Source organism: Globicephala melas, chromosome 5 (genome assembly GCF_963455315.2).
Source record: "Globicephala melas chromosome 5, mGloMel1.2, whole genome shotgun sequence".
In the NCBI taxonomy this organism is placed as follows: domain Eukaryota; kingdom Metazoa; phylum Chordata; class Mammalia; order Artiodactyla; family Delphinidae; genus Globicephala; species Globicephala melas.
The window spans coordinates 119,951,324-119,975,330 of record NC_083318.1 but is presented as its reverse complement, the minus strand read 5'-3'; the positions used below and the strand labels follow the sequence as shown (position 1 = coordinate 119,975,330).

Below are 24,007 nucleotides of genomic sequence, written 5' to 3'. Positions count from 1 at the left end.
GGTGATTTGACTAAGTTTGGTATTATCTGAGATACCTGGCTTCTGTTTCTTACTCAAAAGGCAGATCTAGCCTGTGGTCATCAGTAGGTATTGAGTCATAAAGGTCCTGGAAGAAAGGCTTCATTTCATCAAGGAGGCCAAGGAAACCTGAGCACCTCCAAGAATGATAGGTATTACTACAATAACATAATTATTACTAAAATAAATAAATAAATAACAAAGCCCAGTAAAATAAATATGTCACTCTGGAAAAAAATCTTACCCTAGGAATAGAAGTGGCCTGAATTGGTCATTTATTCCAGCCACCTGCCTTTAAACGGGATTTATAAACATTCACCTCAGGGCAGTTGTATTATTTAAAGGTCTCTAGGTAGAGGAATGTATTACAGTAATAAGATCGTGGTTAACACTGTGTATTGCTGTTATTTACTGGGCAGTGGTCTTCAAGACTTTCCATGCGTTAATGTCTTTAATCCTCATCACAAACCTGTGAGGTCCTGTTATCATCCCCATCTTACAGATGAGCTGAACACTGCCCAAGGTCACAGAAGTAGTAAACAGTGGAACTGTCTTCAAACCTAGCTAGTCTGTCTGTCAAGTCCATGCTCTCCCTGTGTCCTTTGGTAGCTAATTGTCACCTTTGTCTCCTTGGCTCTAAGTGATAGCTTAACTTGTATTTAAGCCAATAGTGTTTATTAAAAGCTTGCTATGCTCAGACTCTTTAAAAAATAACCCACCCTTTCTGGCAGACACAGTTGCTTTCTATAAACTTAATTTTCAAGGGAAGCACTATGCAAAGAAGTAAAAGGGAGGCTGAATAAAAATAATCTGATTCTCCGTAGAACAAATGAATTTCTGAGTCAGTTGCAAATAGGTCTCCGTCATTGTGGCATTTTATGAAGTATTCCCTCCCCTAAGGTAGAATTCCACTGTCTTCATTAGCCATAGAGCCTGAAAATAGAAAATAGTATTTTTTTGTGTGTCCCCATGCCTCAGCTTTCTTCCTTCAGTCAGTATTTTGGAAAGTCCACAAAACCCAGGGGCCTCCCTGTCGTTGCCCTGTGGCCTATGTGAAAAACCAGATGATGCCATGCTGACTTGAGCTCTTTCAAATGGATCAAACAGCACATTAGTCATTGGCACATTTTTCAGGCCCTTTACCTCAGAGACTACCCAGTTCCTCATTCTTGCCACCCTTCGATCATGAAGTAATAGCAAGAAAAAGATGTGAGTACTTTTTGAGGAGACCTCCCACCTCTTTCCTTCAGTGCCTGTGACTGATTCCGTCATAGTGGTAATGTTGAAGGGTCCAGATATCCAAAGGGATTGGGCTTTAATGGATGGATTCCTTCTGGTGTCCTGCTTAAGTGGAAAGCCTACCTGATTTCACCCAAGTGAAGCATTTCGTCATGCCTTACACTGTTGCATTCCTATGCTCAGTGCACTTAAAAGTGAAATGACATGGTCTGTTTCATGCTCTTTCACTGTTTATTTACTGTCAAAGAAGTCCCTGTGAAATATGTCATCATAACGAAGGCTGATTTCAGATGTTGACACCAAGACACAGAAGTGACATCAGCAATCCAGGGAGTATGTAGGGACAACAGCCAACTTTGGAGCAAACCCAGAACTTTTCATTCCCTGTCCTACCCTGAAGGGCAAAGGCTTTCTACCTGTTATAAAAGGGAAAGCAGTAAGTTCATAATTGGTTTTATGCCCAGGGGGCTTTTTAAGTGTTTAACCTATTTAAGAAATTATTTATTTGTGCTCTGAGGTGGTCAGAAGCTAATTTAATCCTAAGCATTCTTTGCGATTAGCTTGCTCTGCAAGGACTGGAGGACATTCCCGCAGGTGGCCCTGCTCCTTGGGAAGGGGTGTTAGTGGGTTGGGAAGCAAACTTTTGCAGCGGTTCTGAGCCTGGGTTCAGGCAGAGAGGCCCTAAGGTTTCCAGTGGAGCTACACTGTGGACAGAGGGGAGTCTGTCCTTTGTTCAGGAGAGGAAACTTCTCTCCCCCGAAAGCCTCTGGGGAATAATCCCAGTTCTGATCAACTTTTCCTCAACTCTTAGAGTGGGAGATTGGATTGGGGAAAAAAATCCATACTGAAAAAATCCTAACAAAATCATGCCTCAATGGAATATAAATTCATTTGATGGTATTTATAGTAGAAGTAGATTGATGGAAAGGAATTCTGTTTCCAAGCAATTTTACTGGCAAGCGTAGGTTCTGCCTCAAGTATATCTCAGAAAGACATCCATCAAGGATCCATCGCTACATGAGATCTCTATCTACTTTCTCTTTCTTCTGAGCTAAGGGTTGCTTGTGCAGATTGAAATAGTTCTAACGATTGTATAGTTGGGAGGTCCTGGATTTAGGTCATATACTTCCTTAAAAAGAGACAATATGAGCTAAGGAGTTAGGGTGACCTGGAGTTAGGTTAGCCCTGAAAGTGCTGCACCCCAGGAAACCCCCTCAGTCCCGGGCAAACGAGGATAGCCGGCCACCCTTTGAGGAGAGACAGTGCATTTCCAACAGTTTGGCTGAATTTATCACAGCTTTCTGACTTATAATATTCAGGAAGTTTAAAAATAAAACCATTGGTCTTTTCTGTGAGTATGGTTTTAGTGTTGGGGCTTTCTCAAGGAAGGAATCTGTGGTCTCCTATAGAGGGCTGGAGAACCAACTAGAGGAGAAAGGGTGTCCAAGCTCTCTTTACTTAAAATGTCATTATCTCCTTGCAGTTTTCTTTTTATTGCTATTGTCATCATTTTAAAGGTATAACAATAAAAACTATAAGTTACTTTAAATGGAAAAATCTTCTAAAACAAGAGCTAAACAGGTGTCAGATCTAAGGGTTTGCACTTAGGTAGTACACTTATTTGAATTAAAGAAACAGATCACTGCAGGCCAATTCCATGGGCTTGGGCGTCCATGGCCAAGCTTCATAGCCAGGTCCCTGGGCAAGACTCTCTCTCCTGCCTAATCTCATGGCAGAGAGTTAGGACGGACTCTTTCTGGTCACCTCTTTCCTTCTCTTGGTTTCCATCAATCAATCAACCCCAATACCCTTCTCACTGATCTTTTACCCAGCTTTTATGACCAAAAATGCAATGAAGGTGCAGCTGAAACTGTGTTCTTGGTTAGTAGCAAGGGGATACAGCATCCTCCAAGATGTGCTCTTCCTTCCAATGTTAACAATACGTGCTGTATTTTAAATGGTCTGCTTCCTGCAGAATATGTTTCACACCCAAAACAACTGCCATTAGCATTTTAATTTATTTCCATCTCATCATTTGTTCACATATTTTTCAAAACCGAGCTGTGGTCGTATATGTACAGATATGCTTAATTTTATATCACACTTTTTATACTTAACTGGCGTGTCTTAAGCATTTTCCCATGTTGTAATATAGTCAGATGTGCTAACTTTGAAATGTGCTTCTTATATAGATCTGCAACTATGTGGGACCTGCAAAGGTTATTGTTCAGTTGGTCACAAATGGAAAAAACATCCACCTGCATGCACACAGCCTGGTGGGAAAACACTGTGAGGATGGCATCTGCACTGTAACTGCTGGACCCAAGGACATGGTGGTCGGGTAAGTGAGGGTGTATGATGTGGTGGAAGGGAGGTGCACATCAAACATGGCAGCCAGGGAACAGGCCCTTTTTATTAAGGGTCTTTCCAAGACCCTCAGAGAGCCCCAGAAAATGAAAATTTGAGCTCTCACTTGGACTCCGAGGACTCCAAAGAGTAAGGTGCCCACTTGTCTGGATTTCCCTGATACAACCCACTTTGTACCTGTTGTCCTGGCCTAATTATTTATAGCACTCCCTTTCACTCTCAAAAGTGGCCCAGTTTGGATGATAAATTATGCAGTCACTTGACCTATGAGACATGTGTGCCACTTTTAGCAATGTTTTCCTTCTGGAAATAAGGATAAGGACAAATTAGAAGAAAACTGGCTATAGCAGAAATCAACACTTTATGGATGATATCATACCTTTGGTGATTCCCTTAATGAACTATTGATTCTCGATTTACAGTGTGAACATGTTGAGCATGAAGTGGATAGGTAAATATTATTTCAGTTCTGTGTTGCTTAGAAAGTGTGCACAGAAATGATAAGGGCTTAATTTCCCAAACATACAAACAGCTCATTCAACTCAACATCAAAATAACAAACAACCGGATTAAAAAATGGGCAGAGGACCTGAATAGACACTTCTCCAAAGAGGACTTGCAGGTGGCCAACAGGCATATGAAAAGATTCTTGATCTCGCTGAGTGTCAGGGATGCAGATCAATACCACAGTGAGATGCCACCTCACACCTGTCAGAATGGCTGTCATCAAAGAGAACACAAAGAACAAATGTTGGTGAGGGTGTGGAGAAAAGGGAACTCTCAGACACTGTTGGTGGGGATGTAAATTGGTGCAGCCACTGTGGAAAACAGTATGGAGGTTTCTCAAAAAACTAAAACTAGAACTACCATATGACACAGCAATTCCACTCTTGGGTATATATCCAAAAAACCCAAAACACTAATTCAAAAAGGTACATGCACCCCAGTGTTCATAGCAGCATTATTTATAATTGCCAAAATATGGAAGCACCCTAAGTGTCTATCAACAGATGAATGAATAAAGAAGATGTGGTATATGTATATATATATGATGAAGATGTGTGTATATACATATACACAATAGAATACTACTCAGCCATAAAAAAAGGATGAAATTTTGCAGCAACATGGATGGACCTGGAAGGTATTATGCTAAGTGAAGTAAGTCAGACAAAGACAAATACTGTATGATATCACTCATGTATGGAATCTAAAAAATAAACTAGTAAGTATAACAAAAAGGAAACAGATCCACAGATAATAGAGAACAAATGAGTGGGGAGAGGGGGAAGGGGGGAGGGGCAATATAGGAGTAGGGGATTAAGACGTACAAACTACTAGGTATAAAATAAGCTACAAGGATATATTGTACAAATGGGGAATACAGCCAATATTTTATAATAACTAAAGAGTATAACCTTTAAAATTTTTGAATCACTATATTGTACACCTGTAACATATAATATTGTACAGCAACCATACTTCAATTTTTTTTTAAAGTGTGTACAACCAAGGATTATAAATTTGTCTTGGCATTCATTAGACTTGAAATGTAAATACAAAGAGACATATTCATTTAAGGGTTGGTCAGAGAGATAAAACAAGCCATTTTTAATGAATGAAGTATTATAGAAATAAATTCAATTCAAAAGAAATTTTTAATTAAATTTGTCTAATTTTCAGGAATATCTTTCAGGGCTTCCTAATACTGGTTTAAATAGTTTACAGTAAAATCCCAGTTAATCTAGACTGTTTACTCAAAAGAAAGGAATTGTTTAAATCAACTATAATTAAGCTGATGGTAACATTTCAGGCTTTGAATTCTGATCAGGTTTCAAGTTGGCTGTTATTGGGGAGGTTGAACTTTCATGTTCCTTGGTATTTCTTTGTTTGACTGTTAAAATTTTCAAGTGTGAAAAACCTAGAGAGCTTTCTTTTAAGTCACTAAAATCTGATTCTTTTGATGTCAGAGAAAAAAAAAACTCTAGATTGGAGGAAGAAGCCTAAATTGATTTGAAAAATTCAACTATGCTTTAAATGACCTTGTTTCAACATCCTCTTGAAAGGCTGGCCTGTTTCCTCTTGTGTGTCACAGTTGGTCATCGTTTGTTTTGGAATACCCTTACAGTTCCTGACTGACCTATGAGAGCTTTGAAATGCAGGGTAATTGTCAAAGAGTTTCGGCCTAATTGATCACGTAGTGTCTCTGCAGATTTACTCGAGTAGGCTACTGTCAGTACGAAGTGTATATACTCTTTGGTCCTGTTTAATGTGTGTGATAATCATATCCTTCAGAGGAAATTATACATGAAGTTTCCCTACTAACAATATTTGTTATTATAAACATTCCAGTATGCTATCTGTAATTTGATGTTTCTGTGGTTTGCCTTAGTAGTCTTTGAGGATTTGGGGAGGAACTAATGGTTATTTAATTTGGGACCTACAGCAGGAGTAAAAGTAAATTCCTTGTCTCCAAGGAAAGTGAGGAAATCTGTTACTCTCTTTTAGTGCTGGCATGAGGGGTTCGGTAGTTGGAATTCATTCATTCATTCATTTGTTCAACAGTTTGAGCATCTAAACTTGTACATGTGATCATCAAGATGTCTGGCCATAGCTCTGTGGGGTTTTCTAATACTATGCAGTTTCACCAAGAAATGTAAGCAAGAGAATGCCACCTAAGAGTTACAGTAGACTCAGTAGCCTCTCCCATTCAGAGTGCTCTGTGAAACCTTGGTACTCCTTTTATAATTCGATTTTTAACTGAGAAACTTTTGCGTACAGTGTTTCCCCAAATGCAGTATTTCCTTCACGATTTCATTTGTCTCTCTTATTTTTTTTTAAGTTTCTAATGCCAGAACCTGTTGCATTTTAGTAGAGAGAGTCTCATGCTGGGGGTCTGGAAACCAGAATTCTGTTTCCAGTTCTGTCACTCACAACAGTAGGACTGGGGGCAATTTGCATGACTTCTTGGGGACTTTAATTTCTTCCCTTATAAAATCTGAATGTTAGGCTACAGAATCTACCTCCAGGCCCTTTACATCCAAATTCTACACTGAACTAACATTAGCTAATACTATGAAATAACATGAGCCAACTTGCCTCATGTGTATTTACAGGATATCAACGATTATTCTTATTTAGTTCTAACTTGTAGGTAAGAATAGCATATAGAGAAATTTAGGAAGATAGCCAGAGTTATTCCTTAGACTTGTCAATACTAGAAACAGAACCATGATAAGCAGTTTTCAATACAGTTTAGGTTAAGAGTATAAATTCATAAGCTGGGCATCAATCCAACACATCAAAAAAGATAAATGGAGGGACTTCCCTGGTGGTCCAGTGGTTAAGACTCTGCGCTCCCAATGCAGGGGCCACGCATTCGATCCCTGGTTGGGGAGCTAAGATGGTGCATGCCGGACTTGGTGTGGCCAAAAAGAAAAAAAAAAAAAGGTATATGGAAAATGACATTGAGAAGATAAATAACTTCTAAATGATCAAAACCAAAAGAATGACCTTTCTTTGGAGTGTTTCTCTTCACTTTACTCTCAGCATGAGTTCTCAGTAAAATTTAATTTATATTTTCGAAGATATTTTCTTATCTATATTAAACTATTCATGTTTTAGATAACTAAGTCATGATTGTAAGTTTGATTGGTTTAATTTGAGGGGCTTGTCCTTTTAACTTCTTTTAGTTAGCTTTAATTTTGACTTTTTATTTCCTACTCACTTATTTAGTTAGTCCTTCGTGCCTGTCCTCATAAAAATAATCTTTGGTGTTTTATTTTCTATCCTGAATATTAGCAGTTTGTTTCAACAGCATTTTAGTTCTCTGAAATTTGCATTCAATGGAAACTGTTACTTGACTTTGCTTTAAGCCACCTTCCTCACCAATAATCACCACACCCTCTGCTTGCTTCCTGGCAGCCCTGATTTAGAGAGATGTGAAGTTTTTCTTTTTTTTAAACTAGTATTTCCCGCATATACCAATGGTAAGCACTCGAAGTAGATATAGAAATATAAAAATGCAAAACAGAAGCAAGTCTTCCCTCAATGAACTAATGCAGATCATATTAAACTGCTATTTTTGTAGATGCAAGAACAGTTAGCTACTGGCAGTTTCATATGGTTCAACCTTAATGCACAGAAAAGGAGCTGTTTGGAGAAAATGGACAAGGTCTGGACTGAGATTGGAAGTATCCAACTTCCAAACCTAGGGTGTGTATTGTGAGTCAAGGGCTGCTTTTAAATCTCAGGCTAGCCGTGAAGTCAATATTTGAGTCTGGAGGTGAAGAAAGGCCAGATGGAGGAGGCACTTTAGAATCCCAGCCCAAGGACCTGGGGATTTGAACCTAGCCAAAGGGCAGAGGCAGTTCCCAGACGATCATAATGATGGCAGCATCTGGCACAGTGTAGAGGTTTTCAAACCTGGCTGCTAATTAAAGTCACCTTTGGTCACTTTGTAAAAATACTGATGCCAGGCCCTACTTCCAGAGATCCTGATCTCATTGCCCTGTCTCATCGTGTAGAGCAGTGGTTCACAGACTTCAGGGGCCATCAGAATCACCTGGAGGGCTGGTTAAAACATGGATGGCTGAGCGCCACCCTCAGCGTTTCTGATTCAGTAGGGTTGGGATAAGGCCCACGAATTTGCATTTTAATAAATTCTTGGGTGATACTGATGCTGCTCGTCTGGAGAGTATACTTTGAAAACCACTGATGTGTAAGAATATGGCATTTTGAGTAAGAAACAGGACTGTAGTCCCAGTCCCGTTACTAACCCATTATTAACTGTGATAACCTGTCTTTCTAAAAATTTTTGAAATTAATTTAAATACTGTAACAGTCACCCTTTAAAGTATACAGTTCTGTGAGTTTTGATAAATACTCATATAATCACCACAATTAAGGCGTAGAATAGTTTTATTCCCTCCCTCCATCCCCCATCCTGAAAATCCCTGTGTGACCCTTTGGAGTCAGGTTCCCCCCCAACTCCAGGCACTGGCAACCTCTGATCTGTTCTATCCCCATAGTTTTGCCTTTTCCAGAATGATATGCAGATGCAATCCTACAATATGTAGCCTTTTTGGGTCTGACTTGTTTCACTTAGCATAATGTATTTCAGATTCCTCCAGATTGCTGAGTCTGTCAGTAGTTTATTCCTTTTAGTTAATAAGTACTGTTGCATTGTTGCATTGTGTTGATATATCACAGTTTATCCACCTGTTGAAGCACATCTGGTTTGTTTCCAGTTTTTCAGAACAAAGCCGCCTTTTGTGTGAACATAAGTTTTCATTTTTCTTGGCTTGGGTAAATACTGAGGAGTGGAATTGTAGGGATGTGTGCTAAGAATATGTTTATCTTGATAAGAAACTGCCAAATCGTTGGACTTCCCTGGTGGTCCGGTGGTTAAGACTACTCCAGGCTTCCACTGCAGTGGGAACGGATTCGATCCCTGGTCAGGGAAGTTCCACGTGCCGCATGGTGTGGCAAAAAAAAAAAAAAAAGAAGAAAAAGAAACTGCCAAGTTGTTTTCCAAAGTGGCTGCACCATTTTGCATTCTCACATGTTAACATTTATGATCCTTGTTTTTTTCTGTTTTTTATCCTAATAATGTCTGCTCTCATTTTTCTTTTGCACTTTATTATAGAAATTTCCAAACATATACAAAAGTAGAAAGAATAGCATAGTGAGCCTTCGTTGTATCCGTCACCCACCTTCAACAATTAATTATTATGTGGCCAGTCTTGATTTAAATGTACTCCTGCCTAGGTAACTTTGTTATTGATATCTGATTTAGTTCCATTGTGGTAAGAGAATATTTGGTATCATTTGATTCCTTTTAAATATATTGAGGCTTGTTTTATGGAGGGAATATGGTCTGTCTTTTTTTTAAGTCAGTCCTTTTTTTTAAAAAATTATTTATTTATTTATTTTTGACTGTGTTGGGTCTTCGTTTCAGTGCGAGGGCTTTCTCTAGTTCCGGCAAGCGGGGGACACTCTTCATCGCGGTGCACGGGCCTCTCACTATCACGGCCTCTCTTTTTGCGGAGCACAGGCTCCAGACGCACAGGCTCAGTAGTTGTGGCTCACGGGCCTAGTTGCTCCGCGGCATGTGGGATCTTCCCAGACCAGGGCTCGAACCCGTGTCTCCTGCACTGGCAGGCAGATTCTCAACCACTGTGCCACCAGGGAAGCCCTGGTCTGTCTTGGTAAATGTTCCTGGTGCACTTCAAAAAGAATGTTTAGTCTGATCAGATTGAACGCATGTTCTGTAAATGTCAGTTGGGTAAGGTTGTTTGTTCAAAGCTTTTCTCTCCTTACTAATTTTCTCTCTACTTGTTCTATTAATTATTGAGAGAAGATTATTGAAATCTGACAGTATTCATAAATACATCTATTTCTCTTTTCAGTTCTATAAGATTTTGCTTCTTGTATTGTGAAGCTCTTTTATTAGATGCATAAAAATTTAGGATTCTTATGTCCTCTTAATTGATCCCTTTATCATTATGAAATGACCTTCTTTTTTATTCCTGGTAATATTCTTTGCTCTGGAATTTACCTTGACTGAAACTAATATAGTTACTTCAGCTTTCTTTTGAATAATGTTAGCTTGGAACATTTTTTTCCCCATCCTCTTAGTTTTAACCTTTTTGTGTGTTTATATTCAAAGTAAATATGCACTGCATATAGTTGGGTCTTACTTTATATTCCGTCTCACATACTCTGTCTTTTAGTGGGGTGTTTAGGTGACTTTTATTTAATATGGTTACTGATATGGCTGTGTTTAAATCTGCCCTCTTGCTGTTTGTTTTCTGCTTGTCATATCTATTCTTCATTCCCCCTTCCCCTGCCTTCTTTTAGATTAATTGATTATTTGTCATTTCATTTATCTCCTTTTAGATTTATACCTCTTTGTATTTTTTAGCCATTTAGGTTTATACTATACATCTTTAACTTATCATAGTCTACCTTCAAGTAGCATTATACCTCTCTATGTATAGCATGTTAACAGTATATTTTCATTTCCCCTCTCTTGACCTTTGTGCTATTATGTCATATATTTTACATCTGCATATGTTGTAAATCCCACTGTATATTGTTTTTTATTTTTGCTTTAAATCATCAGTTATCTTTTAAAGAAACTTTTAAATAAGGGAAAGAAAGTATTTTATACTTACCCATGTGTTGACGTCCTTTAATTTTTCTTATACCACTGGTGTGCTGCTGATAAATTCTTTCAGTTGTACATCTTAAAGTCTTTATTTTGTTTTTGTTTTTCAAAGATATTTTTGAGGAGTATAGAAATACAGGTTGACACAGTTTTTCTTTCATGTCCTTAAAATATGCTGCTTCACTGTCTTCTGGCTTGCCTTGTTTCCAAAAAGAAGTCTCCTGTCATTCTTACCTTTATTCCTCTGTACATAGTGTGTCAGTTTTTTTCTCTGTCAGCTTTTCAGATTTTCTCTTCATCGCTAGTTTTCAGCAGTTTGATTATGATAAGCTTTAGTGTTGTATTCTTCATGTTTCTTGTGCTTTGTGGTTCACTGAGATTCTTGGATCTCTGGGTTTATAGTTTTTATTAAATTTTAAAACTTTTCGGCCATTATTTTTTAAAATATTTTTTCCATCCACTCCTCTCTTTTCTCTTCTGAAACATCAACCTCATGTATATTTGGCCATTTGAAATTATGCCACAGCTCATTAATGATCTCTTCTTTTTAAAATTTTTTTCATCTTTTCAGTTTCATTTCAGATAGTTTTTTTACTGTGTCCTCAAGTTCACTAATTTTTGTCTGTACTGTCTAATATGTTCTTAATCCCATCTGGTGTGTTTTTCTTCTCAGACGTTGTAGTTTTCATCTCTATGGGTTTTGAGGCGGGGGTCTTTTTTATATCTTCCATGCCTCTCCTTCGCATACTAATGCTTTCTTCTCGACTATATGGAGTATATCTCTCATAGCTTTTCCATGTACTTACCTACAAATTCTGTTTTCTGTCTCATTTCATTTCGGGATCTGTTTCTATTGAATGATTTTTTTCCTCGTTATATTTTCCTGTTTCTTTGTATGCCTGGTAATTTTTGATTGGATGGTAGACATTTTGAATTTTGGATTGTGGGTAGTTGGATTTTTTATTTTCTATGCATCTAAATATTTTTGAGCATTGGGATGAAGTTAAGTTTGGGAATAGCTTGATCCTTTCTAGACTTACTATTAAGCCTTTTTAGGGAGACCAGAGCAGCCTTCAGTCTAGGGTTAACTTGATGCCATTACAAAGGCAATACCTTTCTGACTGTACACCCTAACACTTCGTGTATCACAAGCTTTCTTGAACTATTCTAGCCCTGTGTGTGCTCCAGGGGCTGTTCTGCCTGTGCTTCTGATTGTTCTTTTCCCAGCCTTGGGTCATTTCCTCACACACATGCTCTGAGTGTCTCTCGGTATGTGGTTCTTTCTTCTCAGGTATCGGCCTGTGAATTCTACCCTTGTTGACCTCCTTTGTCTCCTAAACTCAGGGAGGTCAGCAGGCCCTGTTTGGGCTCCCCCTTCCTTACTGCAGCCTGGAAGCTCACTCTAGATATTAAGGCAGCATAATTTTAGAATTCACCTTATTTGTTTTCCTTTTCTTAAGGCTCACTGTCCTATGCCACCTATTGTTCAGTGTCTGAAAACTATTTTTTCATATGTTTTTTGTTGTTTAAAATGCGAGGTTCAATCGGTCTGTGTTGCTCTATCATTACCTAAGGTAGAAGACTGACTTCTGTATTGTTTCATTTATTTCCAGAGTAAATCCATTATTCACATAATGAAAAATACAGATGATGACTTTTCACAGAGATTAAATTAGATAATATACATGAAAAGCACTTTCTAGGTGGTAAAGTGCTGCACACGTGTTTATCATTGCTGTTACCTAGAAGATCAGCCTCGTTTTCCTGTAGTTATGGGTGGTGTCTGTATAGGAGTAAAGCCTAAAAGGCCAAAATACGGAGGTGTTGTTTCTGAAAATCCCCCTGTGCCTCCATGCATACCAATGTGTCATACTGCGTGTTTTTCTGTGCTGGATTAATTCATGCATTTATTTATCCAGTAGACATTTATTAAGCACCCAGGTCTCTAGTCACTGGATATCTCTGCTCTCAAGGGGCTTATATTCTGTATTTTCTTTTCGGTGTCTGCCTCCGCTGTCCTACTTTTTTTCATCACTGTCTGTACACCTGTATCATTTCATCTCTGGGCCTCTGTATGAGTGCTCATCTCATTCAGGCTTCACCTCCTATGTTTTCTTTCCCTAGTTTATCTAGTTTTCCAACATTATCTTCTTCTTTATTTCATTTGATCCAATTATCATAATATTTCTATCTTTCCTCTAATATTCCCGCTAATATTTGTTTTTCTTTCTGAGTAAAAGCCAGAGGAAAAGAAGAGTCCTTACAAAAGCTTACAAGGCTTTAAAAGAACGGTGCCCCACTTATCTCTTTGAACTCCTTACTTACTTCTGACCCCTTGTTCATCTCACTCCAGCCACACTGGCCTGTTTGCCATTGTTGTCTTGTGGACACCAGGCATGATCCTACCTCAGGGTCTTTGTACTTGCTGTTCCTTCCACCTCAAATGTTCTTTTTCCATATATCCATGTCTCACCCCCTACTTCCTTCAAGTCTTTGTTCAGTTGACATCTTTTCAGTGAGGCCCTGTCTGGCCTCTTCCTATTTTTAAGTGCCGTGCCTTCTACTACTGCCTTTCCTCTTCCCCATTCCTACTTTATTTTTCTTGGTAACACTTTTTACCTTTTAAATTATAAAATTTACTTGTTTGTTTCCTCTCTGTTGTTGCACTAGCATATAAACTCCATGAAGGTAGGGATTCCTTTACTGTTGACAGAAGCACCCAGGACGCTGCCTGGTACTAAGGAGCAAAATAAATATTTGTTGACCGAATGAGTCTCCTTGGTAAAGTGCTGTTTTGTTTGTTTGTTGTATTACATTTATTGAATACACTTCTTTGTTTCATGTACTTTATTTTAAAACATGAATGGCTGGAGCAGTTTATATATTTAAAGATCCCTTTAATTACTTTAATTAGCATATTAACATATTTTGTTTTATGGATATGTAGGCTTCACAATATAAAAAGTTATCCATCCTTGATTGAAGGTATACCTCAAGACTGAGTACATGTAGAGTTGGACATTCTAGTGGTCATAAATAATTCCAACCTTAGAGACAGCCCAGGAGGAGATGGGACTCCTGGTAGACATTAAATCCCGTCTAGAAACCCAGGGATGAGCCAAAAGAAAAAAAATCTTCTAAATATAGTATTTTGCATATTCTTTTTTAAAAAGTTAGAAAAGTTAGTATATTTGGAACTAAAATTTCTTTTCATACAACTCTCCTAGAAAAATACTTTAAAATGAGTCTAGGTAAAACTTTCTTATTAAGATATGTATACCCCACTCCCTTATTCATAATTTGCAAGTCTAGTAAGCTTTGAAAACGAAAAGATTTTTCTAATTTTACCACAGACTGATTTGGTGGCAAAACCCAGCCTGACATGATGTGCAGCTGGTTATAGTCTTTATTATTCCATTTGGTGAGTCTGCTTTGTATGTTTCACTGCAGAAATAGTAATGTGTTTGAGGGCCAGTGATTGAGGGCCTGTGCATTTTTTCTCAATCCATAGCTAAGGTAAAACAGGACTCTCTAGTCATTGACTGCCTAATTCTGGTTTGTCGTTGCTGTTACTGTTTTTTCTCCAGCTTTGCAAACCTGGGTATACTTCACGTGACAAAGAAAAAAGTATTTGAAACACTGGAAGCACGAATGACAGATGCATGTATAAGGGGCTATAACCCCGGACTTTTGGTGCATCCTGATCTTGCCTATTTACAAGCAGAAGGGGGAGGAGACCGGCAGCTCACAGGTGAGTATCACTCTCCCAGCCTTGCTCCTTTGAGAGCTCTGGCTCTCCTTGTCCTGTGTGTAGACCATGTGCTCATCTTATGCCCCAGGTTTCTCCTTCTCCTGGTCCGTACCCCAAGCTGCTGTCACCCTTTCCCTGCTCAGAAACCTTTGATGGCATCCTGCTACTTCTAGAATAAAATCTGTACCCCCATAGCCTGGCATACAAAGCCGGGCCTCAGCCCCCTTTCCAGCTTTATCGGAGGTCCCACCTGTACCCACCTCTCCCCATCACCGCCCCCTGAACACTGATGCATACTCATACCTTTGTATGTGTCTTCCTCTACCTAAAACACCCCCCCCCCTTCCCTTTTCAACCTGTCAGGACCAATTCAGAATTCAAGACATGGTTCAAAGAACACCTGCTCTGTTATACCTCCCCCAGCTCACCTTATTATAAGGAATCTTTCTTTCTTTGGGCTCTTCAGGCTCATTGTAGGCTATCCTCTTTATCATAAAAATGCTATGATTGTATGTTTTCCTGCCTTCACATATTTTTTTCTTTCAACCCTAATCCTTGTTCCACCACATATGCCATTTCTGCTTTTATGTGTTGTCCTTTCGTCTGGCCATCCTGTCACCAGCTCATACTCAGGCAGTCCAGAGACAATCATTTTCCCATTAGCCATGTTCTGTCTTCTGCTATTCATCCTCAAAACCTTCACATCATCTTTGAGTCCTCCTTTTCACCTCTGCTGCATCTCCAGTTCGTGGTCCAGCTGTTCTGTGCTCTCTGGGGTTCCCCTCCTCACTCCATTTTTTGATGCTCTGTCTCTGTCCCTCCCCACTTCTAATCTAGTTTACACCCTGTGGCCAGATGGATCTTACTGAAGCCTACAGGTCACCACTACTCAGTGTCTCCCTGTTGCGTCCGGAATCCAAATTCCATACCCTGGCATTTTAGGCCTCCCAAGAGCTAGCCCCAATCTGCATTTTCGACTTTGTTTCCCACTACATCGCTTCTTGTCAAACTGAACTACACCATAGAAGCACAATTTCTCACTTTCTCTCTTTGGCACATTCTTTCCATTCCTGCTCTTTCCTCTTCCTGGGATGCCTTTTTTCATTCTCCTCCTAAGTTCAAGTTCTACCATCCTTTCAAGATTTAGAGCAATGCCTCTTCTGCTTCAAAGCCTCTGGATTCTCCCCTCCTTTGAAGTTTCATATCACTTCAACTGTAGCTCTTTTATAGTACTTATCACTTGAATTATCACCTCTTATGATATTGTAAGTTAAGTACGATTATGTCCATCAGTATGAAAGCTCCATCAGGAGGGAAGGCGCCCAGTGCAGTGGAGTCATTTGGCTCCTTAGAAACACTTGCTGAGCTGTACTTGCTTAGTGCCAGGTACTGTGCCGGGCACTGTGGGATGAATACAGTCCCTGTGCCCAGAGAGCTTTTGGAATACTTAATTTTCACATTCCTCCAGACGAGTGAGGCATGGTCAGGCTACTGCATTCCATTCCATCACATCCTTTGTGTCTTGGGACAGGGCAGGGGAAGATAGGAGAGAGGCAGTTTGACACACGCAGGACAGTTTTTACTGTGATCCAGAGAAAATGCAGGCCCTTTTTTGATGCCTTTACGTTTGGATGACAGAAATAGATAATTCTTAAAATTGTATTAGCAATATGAAGAATTTCAAAAGAAAAAAAAATAGACTTTTATTTTAAGTTGATGTTCTTTATTTGAGCTTTATAAAAGCATCCTATCTAAAACGTTCACGCTTTACTCTTTCCCTGGGCATGAATGCCCCATGTTGTCTGGTCCTAGATCGGGAAAAGGAGATCATCCGCCAGGCAGCTCTTCAGCAGACAAAGGAGATGGACCTCAGCGTGGTGCGGCTTATGTTTACAGCCTTCCTTCCAGACAGCACCGGCAGCTTCACGAGGCGCCTGGAACCCGTGGTATCGGACGCCATCTATGATAGCAGTGAGTACCTGACTTCTGACAGGAGGCAGCTTGCTGTAAAGTCAAGAACAGACTTCCAGCCCGGCCCCGGCAGTTACTGACTAGCTCTGATTCCTGGGGCAAGTAACTTAATCACCTGGAGCCTCATATTTCTCATCTTACAAAATGAGAATACTGAAATTCAGCTTAAAACTTGGTGTTGAGATTAAAAGTGAAATACTGTGAGGTGCTCGATAAATCTTCCTCAGATCACCGTTGTAGTCTTCTACGTGCAATGCCAAATCTCTTATTATTTATGAATTCCTTACTACGAGGATATATTGTTGGTGCTCTTAGATGAGAAGAGTATCTCAGTTGGGGCTCTGAAGAGAAGTTAGTAAAAGACACCTCTTATCCATTTTCATTCTTGCATGTTATAGCTTTATCAAGTTGGGAACATCAGGTTAACTAAGTGAGCAGTACAGATATTTCGTAGCTTCAAAATTCTATTTCAGTCTGTAGTTCCTGGAGTTTTTGAAAGAGTTTTACAGTGGTCTTCAGCATTTACCATGCAAATTTCTAATTTGGTATGCATGGGATTTATTAAACAGATATTTCCAAAAAGTCTACAAGGGCAGTATTTAGGCTCCTTGAAAGGTTATAGAGTTTGGTCTAAGTAGAGAACGCCATGCCCCAAGTACAACAACTAACTGATTTCTCTAATTTAAACATGTTTGAAGGGAAGTGAAAGCTTTATAAACTGATGTAGACTCGCATACCAAAGATCACTTTAAAATGCAGCTGTTGGAGCCAAAAAAAAAAAGGGAAGCCTTATACTATTACCACACAAAACTTTTACCCCTTAACCACACAGAATTCTAATTTCGTTTGGGGAAAAGAAATATAACATCTTCATTTTTCTTTTCTGTAGAATAAAAATTAATAAATAGTTTTAGAAAACTGCTTCTCCTAAATTTCTAGGACTCTTGTAAATGGTATCATGGACATAAGTTTGGGGTTAAAGTCTTGACCTTATTGAAATTCCACACATCCATTAGCTTGGAACTTCCTGAAACATCAGAAAATTTCTTTCTCTTTCTCTATTAATCTCTCTTACTGTGTTAGTGGGAGAAACAAATACTGCTCCTTTGTGTCTCATCTGTTTTGGTGATAATGAATGAGCCATGCCCAAGAAGAGCTCTGAGGGTTTCAGAAGGCATTTTTGTTTTATTTATATCCTTGTTAAAGCAGTATGAGTGAAAGCATCTATTTAAACTTTCTTTAAGGTCCCTCATAGGAGGTTAGCATGTGAAGCTGAGGATAAATAATGAAGTTTGTTGTTTTTCTCCTGTGGACAGAAGCCCCCAATGCCTCCAACTTGAAAATAGTAAGGATGGACAGGACAGCTGGATGCGTAACTGGAGGGGAAGAGATTTATCTTCTCTGTGACAAGGTTCAGAAAGGTAAATATATGCTCTGATCTCCAGATGTGAAGTATAATTCTGAGTGTGTTTCTGAGTCACTTTTTGTCAGTGGGCCCAGTAATATCCCTCCTTGCCATAGAACTCCTTTTAAAAATTTATACATTTCCTCTCTTCCAAATTTAAGTTGTCCATGTTATTTTGTTAACCCAACTAATTCATTTTAAAATTTTCAACAGAAGTAAAGATAAATAAGAAAACAGTGACCATCGGAATCAGTGATGTTTCAGGGTTTTTATACTTTGAATTTTGGTATCTGAACTTTAAATAAATGAGTAATAGCCCATGCTTCACACACACACACACACACACACACACACACAGAATAAATGTTTTACATAGTGTAAAATTGTTTTTTGTTTATCTTACCATGCTTCATTGCAACACAGAGAGCTTCTCTGGATATCTTCACATGACACTATGATGTCATTTAAGAAAAAGAAAGAGAATAAGGACTATAGGGAAATTCTCAGAGCATATTCCTCTCATAATTTTCACTTTCAGAAAGGTTCTTGGCATTTATCTCTCACTAAATATAGCGCAAGATTGATAAGTCAGCAAAAGCTGAAGGAGATTGTGTTATTTTCTCAAGTTTCACTCATTTTTTAAATAAAATGATAGAAGGTATAGTATAATAAAGATACACTCACTTCCACGACGGCAGCAGCAGGACACGTGGCAAGAATCACGGCTTGCACGTGGCCCCAGGCAGTCTCGTCTTTCTGCAGCTTGTAGATCCTCAGGTGTAGGAGCTGTTTCAAGCGCACAGCCTTGAGAGAGTAAGGTGTTCTTGAGACCACCTGTACCAAACCTGTGACCGAACCCAGCGAAGACCTCTATATAAATGTTCAAGATTCCGGCAGTGCATGCAAAGACCTACTCTTTCAGCCACGGGCTGCTGGAGACAGCCTCGTAGACAAAGTGCTCCCGAGTCAGCCTGTTCTAGCTGAGCAGCTACTGAAGACCCTCGTGATCAGACTTCATAACGGAGACCGCCACATTCACTGCTGCGCGGCTCACAGCGTCTTGGTGCTCTGGCTGAGTGTCAAGCCTGAGCCTCTGAGGTGGGAGAGCTGACTCCAGCACATTGGACCACCAGAGACCTCCCGGCCCCATGTAATATCAGTCGGCGAGGGCTCTCCCAGAGACCTCTGTCTCACCGCTAAGACCCAGCTCCACTCAACGACCAGCAAGCTCCACTCAACGACCAGCAAGCTCCAGTGCTGGATGCCCAATGCCAATCAACCAGCAAGAAAGGAACACAACCCCATCCATTATCAGAGAGGCTGCCTGAAATCATACTAAGTTCACAGACACCCCCAAACACACCACTGGACGTGGTCCTGCCCACCAGAAAGACAAGATCCAGCCCCACCCACCAGAACACAGGCACCAGTCCCCTCCACCAGGAAGCCTATGCAAGCCACTGAACCAACCTCACTCACTGGGGGAAGACACCAAAAACAATGGAAACTACGAACCTGCAGCCTGTGAAAAGGAGACCCCAAACACAGTAAGTTAAACAAAATGAGAAGACAGAGGAATAGGGAGCAGATGAAGGAGCAAGGTAAAAACCCACCAGACCAAACAAATGAAGAGGACGTAGGCAGTCTACCTGAAAAAGAATTCAAAGTAATGATAGTAAAAATGATATAAAATCTTGGAAATAGAATAGAGAAAATGCAAGAAACATTTAACAAGGACCTAGAAGAACTAAAGAGCAAACAAACGATGAACAACACAATACATGAAATTAAAAATTCTCTAGAAGGAATCAATATCAGAATAACTGAGGCAGAAGAACGGATAAGTGACCTGGAAGATAAAATAGTGGAAATAACTACTGTAGAGCAGAATAAAGAAAAAAGAATGAAAAGAATTGAGGACAGCCTCAGAGACCTGGGACAACGTTAAACGCACCAACATTCAAATTATAGGAGTTCCAGAAGAAAAAGAGAAAAAGAAAGGGACTGAGAAAATATTTGAAGAGATTATAGTTGAAAACTTCCCTAACATGGGAAAGGAAATAGCCACGCAAGTCCAGGAAGTGCAGAGAGTCCCATACAGGATAAATCCAAGGAGAAACATGCCAAGACACATTAAACAAACTGTCAAAAATACAAAGAAAAAATATTAAAAGCAGCAAGGGAAAAGAAAGAAATAACATACAAGGGAATCCCCATAAGGTTAACAGCTGATCTTTCAGCAGAAACTCTGCAAGCCAGAAGGGGTGGCAGGACATATTTAAAGTGATGAAAGGGAAAAACTTACAACCAAGATTGCTCTACCCAGCAAGGATCTCATTCAGATTCAGTGAAGACATTAAAACCTTTACAGATAAGCAAAAGTTAAGAGAATTCAGCACCACCAAACCAGCTTTACAACAAATGCTAAAGGAACTTCTCTAGGCAGGAAACACAAGAAAGGAAAACAGCTATAAAAATAAACCCAAAACAATTTAGAAAATGGTAATAGGAACATACCTATTGATAATTACTTTAAATGTGAATGGATTAAATGCTCCAACCAAAAGACAGGCTTGGGCTTCCCCTGGTGGCGCAGTGGTTGAGAGTCCGCCTGCCAGTGCAGGGGACACGGGTTCATGCCCTGGTCTGGGAAGATCCCACATGCTGCGGAGTGGCTGGGCCTGTGGGCCATGGCCACTGAGCCTGCGCGTCTGGAGCCTGTGCTCCACAACGGGAGAGGCCACAACAGTGAGAGGCCCGCATACCGCCAAAAAAAAAAAAAAAAGACACAGGTTTGCTAAATGGATACAAAAACAAGACCCATATATATGCTGTCTACAAGAGACCCACTTCAGAACTAGGGACACATACAAACTGAAAGTGAGGGGATGGAAAAAGATATTCCATGCAAATGGAAATCAAAACAAAGCTGGAGTAGCAGTTCTCATATCAGACAAAATAGATTTTAAAACAAGAGACAAAGAAGGGAACTACATAATGATCAAGGGATCCATCCAAAAAGAAGATATAACAGTTGTAAATATTTATGCACCCAACATAGGAGCACCTCAATAACATAAGGCAAATGCTAATATCCATAAAAGGGGAAATCAGCAGTAACACAATAATGGTTGGGGACTTTAACACCCCACTTTCAGCAATGGACAGATCATCCAAAATGAAAATAAACAAGGAAACACAAGCTTTAAAGGACACGTTAAACAAGATGGACTTAATTGATATTTATAGGACATTCCATCCAAAAACAACAGAATACACTTTCTTCTCAAGTGCTCATGGAACATTCTCCAGGAGAGATCATATCTTGGGTCACAAATCAAGCATTGGTAAACTTAAGAAAATTGAAATTGTATCAAGTATCATTTCCAACCACAACGCTGTGAGACTAGATATCAATTACAGGAAAAAATCTCTAAAAATCTCTAAAACACATAGAGGCTAAACAATACTCTACTAAATAACCAAGAGATTACTGAAGAAATCAAAGAGAAATCAGAAAATACCTAGAAACAAATGGCAATGAAAACACGATGACCCAAAACCTATGGGATGCAGCAAAAGCAGTTCTAAGAGGGAAGTTTATAGCAATACAATCCTACCTCAAGAAACAAGAAACATCTCAAATAAACAACCTAACCTTACACCTAAAGGAACTAGAGAAAGAAGAACAAACAAAACCCAAAGTTACTAGAAGGAAAGAAATCATAAAGATCAGATCAGAAATAAATGAAGAAGAAATGAAGGAAACAGTAGCAAAGATCTATAAAACTAAAATCTGGTTCTTTGGGACAGTAAACAAAATTGATAAACCATTAGCCAGATTCATCAAGAAAAAAAGGGAGAAGACTCAGATCAACAGAATTAGAAGTGAAAAAGGAGAAGTAACAACGGACACTGCAGAAATACAAAGGATCATGAGAGATTACTCCAAGCAACTATATGACAATAAAATGGACAATCTGGAAGAAATGGACAAATTCTTAGAAAAGCACAACCTTCCAAGACTGAACCAGGAAGAAATAGAAAATATAAACAGACGAATCACAAGCACTGAAATTGAAACTGTGATTTAAAATCTTCCAACAGACAAAAGTCCAGGACCAGATGGCTTCACAGGTGAATTCTATCAAACATTTAGAGAAGAGCTAACACCCATCCTTCTCAAACTCTTTCAGAAAATTGCAGAGGAAGGAACACTCCCAAACTCATTTTACGAGGCCACCATCACCCTGATACCAAAACCGGACAAAGATGTCGCAATTAAAGAAAACTACAGGCCAATATCACTGATGAACATAGATGTAAAAATCCTCAACAAAATACTACCAAACAGAATCCAACAGCACATTAAAAGGATCATACACCACGATCAAGTGGGGTTTGTCCCAGGAATGCAAGGATTCTTCAATATACAGAAATCAATCAATGTGATACACCATATTAACAAATTGAAAGATAAAAACCATATGATTATCTCAATAGATTCAGAAAAAGCTTTTGACAAAATTCAACACCTATTTATGATAAAAACCCTCCAGAAAGTAGGCATAGAGGGAACTTACCTCAACATAATGAAGGCCATATATGACAAATCCACAGCCAACATCATTTTCCACGGTGAAAAACTGAAACCATTTCCACTAAGATCAGGAGCAAGGCAAGGTTGCCCACTCTCACTGCTGTTATTCAACACAGTTTTGGAAGTTTTAGCCACAGCAGTCAGAGAAGAAAAAGAAATGAATTCAAATTGGAAAAGAAGAAGTAGAACCATCACTGTTTGCAGAGGACATAATACTATACATAGAGGATCCTGAAGATGCTACCAGAAAACTACTAGAGCTAATGAATGAATTTGGTAAAGTAGCTGGTTACAAAATTAATGCACAGAAATCTCTTGCATTCCTATACACTAATGATGAAAATCTGAAAGAGAAATCAAGGAAACACTCCCATTTACCACTGCAACAAAAAGAATAAAATACCTAGGAATAAACCTACCTAAGAAGACAAAAGACCTGTATGCAGAAAACTATAAGACACTAATGAAAGAAATTAAAGATGACAAACAGATGGAGAGATATACCATGTTCTTGGATTGGAAGAATGAACATTGTGAAAATAACTATACTACCCAAAGCAATCTACAGATTCAGTGCAATCCGTATCAAACTACCAATGGTATTTTTCACAGAACTAGAACAAAAAAATTCACAATTTGTATGGAAACACAGAAGACCCCAAATAGCCAAAGCAATCTTGAGAAAGAAAAACGGAGCTGGAGGAATCAGGCTCCCTGACTTCAGACTATACTACAAAGCTACAGTAATCAAGACAGTATGGTAGTGTCACAAAAATAGAAATATAGATCAGTGGAACAGGATAGCAAGCCCAGAGATAAACCCACACACATATAGTCACCTTATCTTTGATAAAGGAAGCAAGAATATACAATGGAGAAAAGACAGCCTCTTCAATAAGTGGTGCTGGGGAAACTGGACAGCTACATGTAAAAGAATGAAATTAGAATACTCCCTAACACCGTATACAACAACAAACTCAAAACGAATTAAGACCTAAATGTAAGGCCAGACATTATAAAGCGGGAAACATAGGCAGAACACTCTTTGACATAAATCACAACAAGATCCTTTTTGACCCACCTTCTAGAACAATGGAAATAAAAACAAAAATAAACAAATGGGACCTAATGAAACTTAAAAGCTTTTTCACAGCAAAGGAGACCATAAACAAGATGAAAAGACAACCCTCAGAATGGGAGAAAATATTTGCAAACGGAGCAACTGGGAAAGGATTAATCTCCAAAATCTACAAGCAGCTCATGCAGCTCAATATCAAAAAAATAAACAGCCCAATCCAAAAATGGGCAGAAGACCTAAAAAGACATTTCTGCAAAGAAGATATACAGATTGCCAAGAAACACATGAAAGGATGCTCAACATCACTTACCATCAGAGAAATGCAGATCAAAACTACAATGAGGTATCACCTCACACTGGTCAGAATGGCCGTCATCAAAAAATCTACAAATAATAAATGCTGGAGA

At 39.1% G+C, this 24,007-nt stretch overlaps 2 protein-coding genes across 4 annotated transcripts in view; one reads left to right on the top strand and one right to left on the bottom strand.

The window, feature by feature from the left end:
- MANBA (mannosidase beta) overlaps positions 1–24,007 on the bottom strand; it is a 589,447-nt gene that overhangs the window by 383,347 nt on the left and 182,093 nt on the right. The window lies entirely within an intron of this gene.
- The window catches only part of NFKB1 (nuclear factor kappa B subunit 1), a 122,307-nt gene that overhangs the window by 61,970 nt on the left and 36,330 nt on the right, over positions 1–24,007 (top strand). For all 3 annotated transcript variants that reach the window (XM_060299752.2, XM_030845109.3, XM_030845108.3), the window contains 4 exons: positions 3,450–3,598; positions 14,383–14,546; positions 16,359–16,517; positions 17,834–17,938. In XM_060299752.2, the coding sequence (XP_060155735.1) occupies positions 3,450–3,598; positions 14,383–14,546; positions 16,359–16,517; positions 17,834–17,938 (577 nt within the window). The remainder of the gene's footprint in view (positions 1–3,449; positions 3,599–14,382; positions 14,547–16,358; positions 16,518–17,833; positions 17,939–24,007) is intronic.